The sequence below is a fragment of the Oncorhynchus gorbuscha genome, linkage group LG20 (assembly GCF_021184085.1).
Source record: "Oncorhynchus gorbuscha isolate QuinsamMale2020 ecotype Even-year linkage group LG20, OgorEven_v1.0, whole genome shotgun sequence".
Taxonomy (NCBI): domain Eukaryota; kingdom Metazoa; phylum Chordata; class Actinopteri; order Salmoniformes; family Salmonidae; genus Oncorhynchus; species Oncorhynchus gorbuscha.
Genome location: NC_060192.1, coordinates 24534584 through 24550309, shown reverse-complemented (window position 1 = coordinate 24550309; position 15726 = coordinate 24534584). Strand labels below are relative to the sequence as shown.

General features: G+C 43.9%; 1 protein-coding gene across 3 annotated transcripts in view; it reads right to left on the bottom strand.

The window, feature by feature from the left end:
- gabra3 (gamma-aminobutyric acid type A receptor subunit alpha3) overlaps positions 1-15726 on the bottom strand; it is a 150082-nt gene that overhangs the window by 120591 nt on the left and 13765 nt on the right. For all 3 annotated transcript variants that reach the window (XM_046316638.1, XM_046316641.1, XM_046316639.1), the window contains exon 2: positions 2612-2718. In XM_046316638.1, coding sequence (XP_046172594.1) covers positions 2612-2697 — 86 coding nt within the window. In that variant the 5' untranslated portion in view covers positions 2698-2718. The remainder of the gene's footprint in view (positions 1-2611; positions 2719-15726) is intronic.

Here is a 15726-nt window from a genome sequence, read left to right as displayed (position 1 = left end):
TTTAAATCATCTGAATTATTTACATAGCCAAGTAACAAGGAGAGGCACTACTTGTTATGCAGAGGTGGTAACTGAGCTACTGGAGTTTAGAACTGCAGTTCTGCAGTTTGGAACAATCCCCCATTATCAATGTTATTATAATCCTTATCCTCATCATCGTACATTTTTTTAGTTGTATGCAAATTGTATAGCTTTGTCATCAACATGAGATTCGTTTTTTTTTTTTTTTTTTTACATGCACACAAAAATCAGCAATACAAACAGGACCGGACTGCCAGAAAAATAAGGTTGCATATGACATTTTCCCAAGAGCAATTCAACCAAATAATGGAGAAGGAAACGATTGAATTTACTTGAAGGGTGTATATGAATGAGAAAAGGTATAGTGAGAAAGAGGGTCTGTTATGTCACATTAAATCAGACCCGGCCCATCTTTCTTTTTCACTCTATGCTGACACAGTACAAAATGAATCACTACTCCACTCCTCGTGAATATATTGTGTGTGTGTGCCTATGGTGCCGAATTAGATTGCAACCTCGTTCCCCCTCAACTCCCTCCTCAACTCCCCCATCTGATTCCCCGTGGGTGCGCTCTCAGTCCCTCTAGTGCAGGCCAGGGTGGAGAAAGAGACATTTCAATCAATGCATTTCTGTGACAGATTACCCTGAATGTAGTATTAGAAAAAAGGCAGTCATCATGTGTCTGTGTGCCTGTGACCACACAACTGCACACACAATTATACTATAAAACGCATTCTAAGCATTATTTATGGGCGGCAGGTAGCCTAGCGGTTAAGAACGTTATGCCAATAATCAAAAGGGGACTGGTTCGAACCCCTAAATTGACTAGGTGAAAAAAATCGAATGTGTCCTTGAGCAAGGCACTTAATTAGGAAATTGCTCTTGTAAGTTGCTCTGTGTAAAGAATATAATGGTATCATGTGCTCTCATATAATATACTGTAAATGATATGCATAACAGGCATATCATGGATAACACAGAAAGGGTGGAAAAGAGAAGACGATTGATCTTATAAAATGGCGTTGTAACGTCCTGAATTACCTGGTAATCCCATAATAACCTTTGATTGAAGTTATACAATTAATAATACAGTGTTTATAACAACATCTAGGCAAAGTTTTAGTTCCGAAGCTTGACAACTGTAAAGCTTTGTATGACTCATTTGACTCTCTTCAATGGATGGAGAGAAATCTCTCTGTAGCAAACTAATGGAATAGGTGGAGAGGGGCAGGTGTTAATTGATTGTGTAAGGGTCAGGGAGGGTAAGCAACAGTGTTCTAAATAGGTTGGATAGGCTAGGGAGCCTTGCCCATGGTTTAAAATGGTCTTCAATGGATACACAAGGCTAGAGAATGCAGCACACTGCACTGGGGGAATGGACTGGGGTAGGAATAATGCAGTAATCTTAGGCCTTGTCTATGGCAAGAACTTCCTGGCTGTACACCTTCTTACAGTGCCGCGTGCTGCTAATAGGAAGTGAAAGCTAACTGACCCCATGGAATTGCAATCTAGGCTAAGCAATCTCTCGCCTTCCCTCGGGTCTCCCCTCTGCTCTGTCGGCCGCCCAGCCTTCTCTCGGGTCCCCTCTCTGCTCTGTCGGCAGACCAGCCTTCTCTCGTGTCTCCCCTCTGCTCTGTCGGCAGACCAGCCTTCTCTCGTGTCTCCCCTCTGCTCTGTCGGCAGGCCAGCCTTCTCTCGTGTCTCCCCTCTGCTCTGTCGGCAGACCAGCCTTCTTTCGGGTCTCCCCTCTGCTCTGTCGGCAGACCAGCCTTCTTTCGGGTCTCCCCTCTGCTCTGTCGGCAGGCCAGCCTTCTCTCAGGTCTCCCTTCTGCTCTGTCGGCAGACCAGCCTTCTCTCGGGTCTCCCCTCTGCTCTGTCGGCAGACCAGCCTTCTCTCGGGTCTCCCCTCTGCTCTGTCGGCAGACCAGCCTTCTTTCGGGTCTCCCCTCTGCTCTGTCGGCAGGCCAGCCTTCTCTCGGGTCTCCCCTCTGCTCTGTCGGCAGGCCAGCCTTCTCTCGGGTCTCCCCTCTGCTCTGTCGGCAGACCAGCCTTCTCTCGGGTCTCCCCTCTGCTCTGTCGGCAGACCAGCCTTCTCTCGTGTCTCCCCTCTGCTCTGTCGGCAGACCAGCCTTCTCTCGGGTCTCCCCTCTGCTCTGTCGGCAGACCAGCCTTCTCTCGGGTCTCCCCTCTGCTCTGTCGGCAGACCAGCCTTCTGTCGACAGGCCAGCCTTCTCTCGGTCTCCCCTCTGCTCTGTCGGCAAGCCAGCCTTCCCTCGGGTCTCCCCTCTGCTCTGTCGGCAGGCCAGGCTCCCTTCCCTTCCTCCAGGTTTATTGAGCCTCGCTTTGCCACTAGAAATCCAATAGCTATTTACACTGGGCCACGTCTGCCTCCAAATGGTATTCTGCGGATCATAAAGCCTGGCTACAGTACAAGGGCCATATTAATGAATGTATTAGCTGCAACACATCCCCAGAGCTTCAAAATGGGAGACAGAAGAGGACGGGAGGGAGGAGGAGGTGGAGAAGAGCGAGTGGCTGGAAATGGAAGAGAGCTAGGGGAGAGAAGGGAGTGAACTATGAGTCATCCTACCCGGTTTGTGGAAAGGGGTTGAGGAGCAGGAGGCAGATCCATATGCCCGACACGAATACTGCAAGTTTCTGGAGAGTGGCAGCCATATCAAACTATGGCCCAAAACCCTGCAGAAAAGAGAGAAGGACAGACAGATGTACATGTTAGTTAGGGCTAGGAATTGCCAAGGACCTCCAAGAGTGTGAAATGTTGTCATCAAGGCAAAGAGTGCCTACTTTGAAGAATCTCAAAAATAAAATGTATTTTGATTTGTTTAACACTTTTTTGGTTACTACATGAGTCCATACGCGTTATTTCATAGTCTTGATGCCTTCACTATTATTCTACAATGTAGAATATAGTAAAATAAAGAAAGATCCTGGAATGTGTACAGTAGTTGTGTCCAAACCTTTAACTGGTACTGTATATATATAGTGCGTTCGGAAAATATTCCGACCCCTTGACTTTTTACAAATGTTGTTACATTACAGCCTTATTCTAAAATGGATTGAAAAAATAAATCCTCACCTATCTACTCACAATACCCCATAATGACAAAGCAAAAACTGGTTTTTAGAAATGTTTGCAAATGTAAAAAAAAGAAAAATACCTTATTTACAGTATTCAGGCCCTTTGCTATGAGACTTGAAATAGAGCTCAGGTGCATCCTGCTTCTATCGATGGTCCTTGAGATGTTTATACAACTTGATTGGAGTCCAACAGTGGTAATTCTATTGATTGGACATGATTTGGAGAGGCACACACCTGTCTATATAAGGTCCCACAGTTGACTGTGCACGTCAGAGCAAAAACCAAGCCATGAGGTGGAAGGAATTGTCCATAGAGCTCCGAGACAGGATTTAGTTGAGATCTGGGGAAGGGGACCAAAAAAATTATCCAGCATTGAAGGTCCCCAAGAACAGAGTGGCCTCCATCATTCTTAAATGGAAAAAGTTTGGAACCACCTCTTCCTAGAGCTGGCCACCCGGCAAAACTGAGCAAACAGGGGAGAATCCCCTCGAGTTATTTTTAACGTCCCAATTGGGAAATGTGTTGTGAAGTCAGGGCTCAACAATAAGAATCCGATGGTCACTCTGAAAGAGCTCCAAAGTTCCTCTGTGGAGATTGAAGAACCTTCCAGAAGGACAACCATCTGCAGCACTCCACCACTCAGGCCTTTATGGTAAAGTGGCCAGACGGAAGCCATTCCTCAGTAAAAGGCACATGACAGCCCACTTGGAGTTTGTCAAAAGGCACCTAAAGGACTTTCAGACCCTGAGAAACAAGATTCTCTGGTCTGATGAATCCAAGATTGAACTCTTTGGCCTGAATGCCAAGTCTGAAGGAAACCTGGCACCATCCCTACGGTGAAGCATGGAGGTGGCAGCACCATGCTGTGGGGATGTTTTTCTGCGGCAAGGACTGGGAGTCTAGTCAGGATTAAGGGAAAGATGAACGGAGCAAAGTCCAGAGAGATCCTTGATGAAAACCTGCTCCAGAGCTCTCAGGGCCTCAGACTGGGACAAAGGTTTACCTTCCAACAGGACAACGAACCTAAGCACAAAGCACAAGTCTCTGAATGTCCTTGAGTGTTTGAACATCTCTGGAGAAACCTGAAACTAGCTGGGCAGCGACGCTCCCCATCCAACCTGACAGAGCCTGATAGCATCTGCAGAGAAGAGAAACTCCACAAATTCTGGTTGTGCCAAGCGTGTAGCTTCGTACCCAATAAGACTTGAGGAATTTTACATTTCAAATGTTTTTATTTTATAAATTTGCTAAAATAAAAACTAAAAAAATGTGCTTTGTCATGATGGGTTATTGTGTGTAGATTGATGAGGGGGACAAAACGAGTTAATACATTTTAGAATACGGCTGTAAAGTAACAAAATGTGGAAAAAGTCAAAGGGTCTGAATACTTTCCGAATGCACTGTATGTATGTATGTATGTATGTATATATATATATATATATATATATATGTATGTATGTATGTATGTATGTATGTATGTATGTATGTATGTGTGTGTGTGTGTGTGTGTGTGTGTGTGTGTGTGTGTGTGTGTGTGTGTGTGTGTGTGTGTGTGTGTGTGTGTGTGTGTGTGTGTGTGTGTGTGTGTGTGTGTGTGTGTGTATGTATGTATGTATGTATGTATGTATGTATGTATGTATGTATGTATGTATGTATGTATGTATGTATGTATGTATGTATGTATGTATGTATGTATGTATATAACAAATTGATACATGGGAGTCAAAGTGTCATATTGTCTAAAATAACATTGTGGCAAGTAGCCTAGCAGTTAGAGTATTGGGCCAGTAACTGAAAGGTTGTTAGTTCAAATCCCTGAGCCCACAAGGTTGAAGATCTGTCAATGTGCCCTTGAGCAAGGCACTTACCACCTTACTGCTCCAGGTTTGCCGTTGATAATGACGGACCCTGGCCATAACCCCACTCTCCGAGGGTGTGTAAGGTAGTTGGGATATGCAAAAAAATTCAATTCCAATTCCCACATTGGTATACTACACACTTGTACATGTGTGAATTAGGACAAACACTGTATAAGCACCCACTCAATCATCATCATCAACTGTATCGATGTTTCCCCCCCCCATCACTATTGTTAAGATGAATTAGCATCTCGGATCAATATGTATGTCCAGTCCTGGAAAGCAGAATGAAAACAGTTAGTGAAACACATAATTCACTGGCAGGTGTCCTGAGGGAACTGGATCTAAATTGACTTCCTGTTGCTCTGGCCTCATGACAAGCTTTGTCAGTCAGACAGACAGACACGTAGACATACATACATACATACATACATACATACATACATACAGACAGACAGACAGACAGACAGACAGACAGACAGACAGACAGACAGACAGACAGACAGACAGACAGACAGACAGACAGACAGACAGACAGACAGACAGACAGACAGACAGACAGACAGACAGACAGACAGACAGACAGACAGAGAGGCACATATTAATGGTTTGATGTTCTTCTATGGCCATGAAGACAGATACTGAGCCAAAATGCTAGGCTTTGAGTAGATATATACAGTATGAAATTACAGGTTATTAGTCATGGAAGCTTTGGGCCTTCCATACTGTATTGTATGTAGTAAATAAGTCATGTTAATGTCCCAACCCATGGTAAGTGACAAAGCTCTTCAAAATATTACAGGTGAATTAACCTGCCCAGGTGGGGTTTAACCTTTGTAGTCACCTTCCTATACATGCTTGTTAATAGTGTAGTACTGACTCCTACTGAAAATGATGACAACATAGCCTTTACTGTCAGCTCTGAGCAACTCAAGTTTTAGATGCAATGATGACAAAACTAATATAAATATTTTAGCACTAGGAGGAAAACCTGGACTCGCTAACAAAAGCTAATTATTTAAATTTCAGATGAAACAAGTCCAATTTGTTTCCTTGCTGCGCGAGCCAAAAGCAGTGAAGCCGAGGGAATTTATTTGCTTTTCTGCCCAATATGCAGCATCACAAAAGCCATGGAGCATAAATACTGAGTAATTCCTCTCACGCAGGCAGCAAAGCTCTGATTGGAGCTTCACCCAGGCAGCAGGCTGCAGCATTAGGGAGTCCCTGTGCTTTCCCCTTAAGAGGATACTTTGTAAAACTGCTGTTTCTTCAGAGACACACCAACGATATAGGGGCTTTGTATGGATTAATAATGGAATCACCCACACATGAATGCACTTCGAACAAACAAAGACTGTAGGGACGGAGGTACTGGCAACAAGACCGAAAAGCTAAAGAAACAAAAAACTATTGCCCTTTAAGCCAAGCCTGGAGAATATATATGCCTTTTATTTGACGTAAAGAAAATTGGCACGAAACGCCACCATATAAATGTCACAACATAAATACTGCGTTGCTTTACACTGTAAATGTAGACAGGTGGACTTCTGTTGAAAACAGTAGTGGTGCGTGTGGGTAAAATCACAGGGGAAGCCAAAGCCAGTAAAAAAGCCATATTACAACTTCCATTGTGATAATTGTGTTTGCTCTATAACCCATTCCTTCACACGCCACCTTGATACAGTACACAATAAGGCCGCGACAACAAAAAGACATTTGTTTCATCACAAAACTGGAACACAACATCTGTCCGGTGAAGTCCCCAAAGCAAATATTGCACGTAAAAAAAACATGTCATGTGACATGCAGTATTGTCAAGCAAGTTACTGTTTCCGACAGTCTACTAAACAACTACTGATTTAGAACGACGGTGTTACCCCAAGTCAACACAAAGACAACAGGAGCACTGCCTCGGCTATTCCAGCATGATTTCAACTTACGTGTAAACATCGTCAAATCAACAAGGCTATATACAGTATATGCTTAGTTTAAAACACTGAAATCAAAATGAAAAACAAACACATTTTGTCCAATCAATGTTGCTAAATATCATGTAGCTGTCCATGGTACTGATTTCTGTGTGTGTGTGTGTGTGTGTGTGTGTGTGTGTGTGTGTGTGTGTGTGTGTGTGTGTGTGTGTGTGTGTGTGTGTGTGTGTGTGTGTGTGTGTGTGTGTGTGTGTGTGTGTGTGTGTGTGTGTGTGTGTGTGTGTGTGTGCGTGTGCGTGTGTGCGTGTGTATGTGAGCTTGTGTGCGTGCGCAAGTTAAAAAATATAAAGATACATGTTGACTCACCCTACTTGTAAACTAGTTGAACGCCAATGCCATCCTCATCTCTTTCATGTTGGCAAAACAGTCTATGACTCTTGTCATACAGTACGCTTTTAGTTTATGTTTTCATAGGCTATCAAATGTTCAAATGTTTGCTAGCCTAACTTCCTCGCATGGGCAACAATGAACCAGCTAAGTTAGCTAACTAGTTAGCGTGAGCCTACTAGGCTACATACAGTTGAAGTTGGAAGTTTACATACACTTAGGTACCTTCAAACTCAGTGCCTCTTTGCTTGACTTCACGGGAAAATCAAAATAAATCAGCCATGACCTCAGAACAAAAATTGCTGAACGCCACATGACTGGTTCATCCTTGGGAGCAATTTCCAAACGCCTGAAGGTACCACGTTCATCTTTACAAATAATAGTATGCAAGTATAAACACCACGGGACCATGCAGCCGTCATACCGCTCAGGAAGGAGACACGTTCTGTCTCCTAGAGATGAACGTACTTTGGTGTGAAAAGTGCAAATCAATCCCAGAACAACAGCAAAGGACCGTGTGAAGATGCTGGAGGAAACAGGTCCAAAAGTATCTATATCCACAGTAAAAATGAGTATTATATCGACATAACCTGAAAGACCGCTCAGCAAGGAAGAAGCCACTGCTCATAAAACCGCTATAAAAAAGCCAGACTACGGTTTGCTACAGCACATGGGGACAAAGATCATACTTTTTGGAGAAATGTCCTCTGGTCTGATGAAACAAAAATAGAATTGTTAGGCCATAATGACCACGTTATGTTTGGAAGGAAAAGGGGGAAGCTTGCAAGCCGTAGAACACCATCCTAACTGTGAAGCACGAGGGTGGCACCATCATGTTGTGGGGTTGCTTTGCTGCAGGGGGACTGTTGCACTTCACAAAATAGATGGCATCATGAGGGAGGGAAATTATGTGGATATGTTGAAGCAACATCTCAAGACATCAGTCAGGAAGTTAAAGTTTGGTCGCAAATGAGTCTTCCAAATGGACAATGACCCCAAGCATACTTCCAAGTTGCAACGTCAAGGTATTGGAGTGGCCATCACAAAGCCCTGACCTCAATCCTATAGAAAATTTGTGGGCAGAACGGAAAAAGTGTGTGCGAGCAAGGAGGGACAACAAACCTGACTCAGTTACACCAGCTCTGTCAGGAGGAATGGGCCAAAATTCACCCAACTTATTATGGGAAGCTTGTGGAAGGCTACCCGAAACGTTTGACCCAAGTTAAACAATTTAAAGGCAAAGCTACCAAATACTAATTGAGTGTATGTAAACTTCTGAGCCACTAGGAATGTGATTAAATAAATAAAAGCTGAAATAAATCATTATCTCTACTATTATTCTGACATTTCACATTTTTAAAATAAAGTGGTGGTCCTAACTGATCTAAGACAGGGTATTTTAACTAAGATTAAATGTCAGGAATTGTGAAAAACTGAGTTTAAATGTATTTTACTAAGGTGTATGTAAACTTCTGACTTAAACTGTACATCTACTGTAGGCTACATATTGAACTTCAATCGTCTCAGGACTGTGGCACAATATATGAATCTATGGTAAGATCCGAATTGCCATCATAATCATTGGCCTGTACAGAGAATTAAGTCAAAACTACAAGTACAAATCCACATCTCCATACATTGCTTAGGAAAGAACCAATTTAGCAAACTCGCTACTGCAGGACAGCAACACAAGCAGACCAGAAGTCTGACAATGATGACGTTTTGCTTAGGATGTTATTTGATTGGTGTGAAGCCAAATCCAAACTGGCCTCCCTTGGTTGGCGTTTTGCTGTGCCGGGACAACCCACAGTTGAGCTCAGCTCAATGCTGATTGGCTAATTATTTGATAAAAATGTTATCAAGGGAGGCCAAAAGCTTGCTGGCATCAATCAATCAAATGCTACGGCAGCAACATGTTACACAGCATCAGATACATGGGCTACACATACTAAGACAGGGGAGCGCTGTATCCCTCGCTCTGATTTCTCCGGTGAGATTCAGCCACCTGCGAATTGATGGAAAATTGTGAAACAGAGAGACGAAAGATAAATAAATTAAAATAATTTATCGGCCCATGTATAGACGCTACTGGTAAAGGCAAGATGTTATCCAGAGCAAAGGAACTGATGGGATATGAAGCAGCCAGATTCCAGCTCAAATCAATTGCGTCTCAACTGTCTCGTGTGTGTGTGTGTGTGTGTGTGTGTGTGTGTGTGTGTGTGTGTGTGTGTGTGTGTGTGTGTGTGTGTGTGTGTGTGTGTGTGTGTGTGTGTGTGTGTGTGTGTGTGTGTGTGTGTGTGTGTGTGTGTGTGTGTGTGTGTGTGTGTGTGTGTGTGTGTGTGTGTGTGTGTGTGTGTGCGTGTGTGCGTGTGTGCGTGTGTGCGTGTGAGAGAGAGAAGGCGGGAGAGGAGGGAAGAGGAGAGGAAATGGGAAGAGTGGGCGGGGAGAGGTGGAGTTATTACTACTCTTTGAGATGAGAGGTGGAAGCCGCATTGTAAATACAAAATACTTCATCTACCCTATTGATCTATTCTAGTTGTTCTAGATTCTGGCACTAGTGCGAAGCCATTAGATTTCTTGACAGGATGACACACCCTGTGTTACTCACACTGTAACAATAAGAAGTTACTTCTGAGAAGGTGGCTAAGTGTTTATCTAATACTTCATGGTCTGTGTCTACACTGCTCTGATTGTAAGATCAGTTGATGCCAAATTCCTTCATGACAAGCCAACAGAGAAGCCACATATGGTCACAATCCTTCTCTGAAAAAGATAAATGATTAAACACGGAGTGTTTTCTGACACCTCTATCATCTTCTAAAGGAGTGGAAAAATCTGCTTTGGTATGTGCAGTCCTGCCAAAGAGCGGCAAGGCTCAATTCTCTCAATCGCTTGCGTTTGTGTTCATAAAAAAAAAAAGAAATAGACATCACTCTGCCGGCACCTGTCAAACCATCAGAGAGAAAGGTCAAAAACCTCAGCTCACTTTATCTCCATGGCCACATTTGTCAATAGTCAAATACCACAAAGTTTCTCATAGTGAACTCCTCTTTATTACAGGCGCTAGCTTCAGCACACGCCACTGTATTAGAAAGTATGCCGTTCCTCTTGGAAGTCTCGTAGATCCACCTTGCTTGTGGAATGGATGAAATGGTGCCTCCGAGACAGTCCAGATGGCTGTTTGAGGACCTTGATCTTGTGTTTATATTTCATTGTGTTTGCGGTTTTTTTTGCTTGCTTATACAGTATATTAACTATGCATTTTGATGATGTTTTGTAACTTTCTCCAGGCCGTTGCTGTAAAGGATAATGTATTCTCAGTCAACTCACCTGGTAAAATACGGAACAATTAAATGAAGGTACCAGCGGGTCTGTCTGTCCATCAGCTCCACTGCTTTAAAAGGACAAGGAACATTAGGGAAGCTCGGCATTACACCTCTATTCTCACACCGTGGCTCTGCTCTGTGGGTCAGTGGTGGCCAGGTCACTGGTCGGCATCACACCCCTGTTCTCACACTGTGGCTCTGCTCTGTGGGTCAGTGGTGGCCAGGTCACTGGTCGGCATCACACCCCTGTTCTCACACTGTGGCTCTGCTCTGTGGGTCAGTGGTGGCCAGGTCACTGGTCGGCATCACACCTCTATTCTCACACCGTGGCTCTGCTCTGTGGGTCAGTGGTGGCCAGGTCACTGGTCGGCATCACACCTCTATTCTCACACCGTGGCTCTGCTCTGTGGGTCAGTGGTGGCCAGGTCACTGGTCGGCATCACACCTCTATTCTCACACCGTGGCTCTGCTCTGTGGGTCAGCTGAGCTCATACAGCTAACCGCTTACAGAAGCTGTGTAGTGGTTCACAGCCTCTCGCCCTTTTATATGGATGACGGTGAGAACCCATCATCCCATCCCCAAATCCCTTTCGCAGCCTTACAGATCGAGGATCAAACACAGATCTTCCTCAGGGGTATTTAGCAAATGTTCTCTGTTGCAAGAGCTGAGGAACACAAATGATCTGAGGATGGTTAAACAGATGTTAAAGATTTGAGCTCTTTCAAGTGCTCACTCGGGACACATCTCTGCAGGTCTGTCCCATCCCCAAACGTGTCTGTATCCATGATGAATGCATTCCTCTTGGGCTGAAACACTTTAGACGGGGGCATCCCCCATGTTCATTGCAGCTGAGCACCAAATGACTTTGTTTAATCATTCTCTCTTTCAGCGTTTTTATTAATGGGCCTATATTACAAGTCATTCTGGATTGTTAGACATCAGAGATTTTATGTTATCCATAAAAGCCGAGAGGATGCCAGCCCTCCAGAGCCAGAAATAACAATTCCCTGCCCTATAATGTCTGACAGAAAATAGTGTCTGTTAATGTCATGACATCTACTGCTTCCTATTTAAGCAAGACCTGCTCGCATTGTGGTCATCATCTCACATATCTTATATCTAACAGTCTTAAGTGTCATTGATACATTTATTTTGTAGTCTAAGACAAGGTTGCTGGGTGCCTCAGTGACCAAAGGCTGAGTGAACAATCGACTGCAGCCTTTTACAAAATGCGTGTCTCACAAAGACATTTCTCTTCATACTGTTGTTGTTATACAACATGACCAAAAGTATGTGGTCACCTGCTCATCAATCATCACATTCCAAAATCATGGACATTAATATGGAGTTTGCTTCCCCCTTTGCTGCTATAACAGCCTCCAATCTTCGGAGAAGGCTTTCCGCTAGATGTTGGAACATTTCTGCGGGAACTTGCTTCCATTCAGTCACAAGAGCATGAGTGAGATCGGGCACTGATGTCAGGCGATTAAGTCTGGCTCGCAGTCGGCGTTCCAATTGATCCCAAAGGTGTTCGATAGGGTTGAGGTCATGGCTCTGGACAGTCCAGTCAGGTACTTCCACACCGATGTCGACAAACCATTTCTGTATGCTTTGTGCACGGGGGCATTGTCATGCTGAAACAAGACATTGCCTTCCCCAAACTGTTGCCACAAAGTTAGAAGAAGCACAGAATCATCTAGAATGTCATTGTGTGCTGTAGCGTTAAGATTTCCCTTCACTGGAACTAAGGGGCATAGCCCGAACAATGAAAAAAAGCCCCAGACCATTATTCCTCCTCCACCAAACTTTACAGTTGGTAGCGTTCTCTTGGCATCTGCTAAACCCAAATTTGTTCGTCAGACTGCCAGATGGTAGCGTGATTCATCACTCCAGAGAATGCATTTCCACTGCTCTGGAGTCCAATAGCGGTGAGCTTTACACCACTCCAGCGACGCTTGGCATTGCGCATGGTGATCTTAGGCTTCTGTGCAGCTGATCAGCCATGGAAACCAATTTCATGAAGCTCCCAACGAACAGTTATTGTGCTGAAGTTGCTTACAGAGGCAGTTTGGAACTTGGTAGTGAGTGTTACACTGAGGACATATGATTTTTGCGCGCGACGCGCTTCAGCGGTCCCATTCTGTGAGCTTGTTTGGCCTACCACTTCGTGGCTGAGCCGTTGTTGCTCCTAGACTTTTCCATTTCACAATAACAGCACTTACAATTGACCGGGGCAGCTCTAGCAGGCCAGAAATTTCACAAACTGACTTGTTGAAAGGTGGCATCCTATGATGGTGCCACATTGAAAGTTACTGAGCTTTTCAGTAAGGCCATTCTACTGCCAATGTTTGTCTATGGCTGTGTGCTCAATTTTATACACCTGTCAGCAACGGGTATGGTTGAAATGGCCAAATCCACTAATTTGAAGGGGTGTCCACATACTTTTGTAAATATAGTGTACCTCATGCCTAAAAGGCAAAAGGCTGCACCACAAACAAATGATTAATATCCTGAAAACAAACTCTCGCAAATGAGGAGGACAGAGGTCCACATTAAGGGCTATAAACAGACAGTGTCACTGTCACTGGACTGCAAGCAGGCAAGAAGTTAAACGGTCATCCTCTCCATTGTCTGAGCTGGTACCTCCACAGATTTCAGGGCCTCTTTTGACCATACCATGTGGACTGGAATTCTCTTCTATACCATGTTTCATTCTAGCCCTGTACTGTTAACCTCGTATGACCATTTGGATCTTGCCAGCTCACATTCTGTTTTGCTCCACAGATGTAAGCTGGCGAAATCAGGATGGTTGTACGAGGCCCCTTTCCTATATCTGTGGCATTTTATCATTTACTTTCTATGAATATATGGGAATTTTAAAATGCCTTCAAAAAGTATTCAAAATATATTTCATCCATTTTAAATTCAGGATGTAACACAACAAATGTGGAAAAAGTCAAGGGGTGTGAATACTTTCTGAAGGCATTGTAGAGATTCTCTCTCCTCATTATTCATAAATTATTCAGTACCCACCAAGCCACCAGCGGTTTGTGTTACCACTTTGAAGATGGCCAGAGACACCACACCTCCACGGGGGCAGCAGCTTCAGTCTGGGCTGTCTACTCGTGTTCACACACAGGCTGGGGGCTGAAATGGCACTAACCATCTGACAGCTTTGACTTTGCAACCCCTAAATCTAACAGTCCAGGACATTCAGAAGAGGAGCACACTAGTGAGAGGTACAGGGGACTCTGACAGGCCATGTAAATCGAAAGGGACCACATTTAGTCACTTCTAACTGCAAGGTGAGTCAACTTCATTAAGATTTGTATTAATGTGACACTGTGATATTAGTGCTGCGGTCGCAGGACTCCAGGAGCAGACAGCAGAGATGGAACTGACTTTAATAGCTGACTAGGCAAGGTCAACATGGCCTTTCAACAGCTTGGCTCCTCTAAAAGCCTGTACAAGTTGATGGGCTGAATCATGACAGGGGCAGAGAGAGGTGTTTGCCAATGAAGAACATATCACCTCCAAGAGCAAGAATGACTCCTCATGAAATAGGCATGGTCAGTGTATGAGGCTAAACAAAAACGATTTGGCTTTCATATGAATGTGATAAGCATATGGGCTGCTGCAGTGGAAACGGTGGAGGAATGGTCTAAGTCTACTCCTTGGGCTGTATAATCCACTTCAAAGTAATGTTTACGCTCCCTCTGGCGAGAGCAGACAGGGAAACACTGACTCATGCGTGATGAGGAGGAGTCGTGGCCAAGAAACAACTTGTGTTTGACTAAGCGTCATATGGATGGCTAACAAACAACAACGACTCAATAGATATTTTCAGAAATCCATTGACAGTTCATTGATATGCAACTGTCAACTAAAGAAAGGGGAAGTCCTATAATGCCCTCCCAACTCCATACATGTGTTCAAATAAAGCACGATCGGGCAATGTCTTCTAAGATATTGCTGTATCTGCAATATTTGACACCCATTTATCAAAATCTGCAAACTGTACAATACAGAAATGAACAGCTCTGCGGATACAGTAATTCCCATAGAACTAATACATGGAATGTGAACACGATCCAGTTAAGCATTTGCTCATATTATGTTTCAAAAAGGGCACAAGTGTATTTATATGTCACAATCCATTATCTGATAGCTGTATGACAATACAAACTGGAATTACATAGCAGACAAGCAACCTTCATATATATATTTTTTAATTTATCCATTATTTTACCAGGTAAGTTGACTGAGAACACATTCTCATTTACAGCAACAACCTGGGGAATAGTTACAGGGGAGAGGAGGGGGATGAATGAGCCAATTGCAAACGGATTATTATGTGACCATGTCGGTTTGAGGGTCAGATTGGGAATTTAGCTAGGACACCCCTACTCTTACGATAAGTGCCATGGGATCTTTATTCACCTCAGAGAGTCTGGACACCCGTTTAACGTCCCATCCAAAAGACGGATGTCCCCACTCCTTGCCCTGGGGCATTGGGATATTTTTTAGACCAGAGGAAAGAGTGTTTCTTACTGGCCCTCCAACACCACTTCCAGCAGCATTTGTCCACCCATCCAGGGACTGACCAGGACCAACCTGCTGGCATATACAGTGGGGGGAACAAGTATTTGATACACTGTCGATTTTGCAGGTTTTCCTACTTACAAAGCATGTAGAGGTCTGTCATTTTTTATCATAGGTACACTTCAACTGTGAGAGACGGAATCTAAAACAAAAATCCAGAAAATCACATTGTATGATTTTTAAGTAATTCATTTGCATTTTATTGCATGACATAAGTATTTGATCACCTACCAACCAGTAAGAATTCCGGCTCTCACAGACCTGTTAGTTTTTCTTTAAGAAGCTCCCCTGTTCTCCACTCATTACCTCATTACTGCACCTGTTTGAACTCGTTACCTGTATAAAAGACACCTGTCCACACACTCAATCAAACAGACTCCAACCTCTCCACAATGGGCAAGACCAGAGAGCTGTGTAAGGATATCAGGGATCAAATTGTAGACCTGCACAAGGCTGGGGTGGGCTACAGGACAATAGCCAAGCAGCTTGGTGAGAAGGCAAC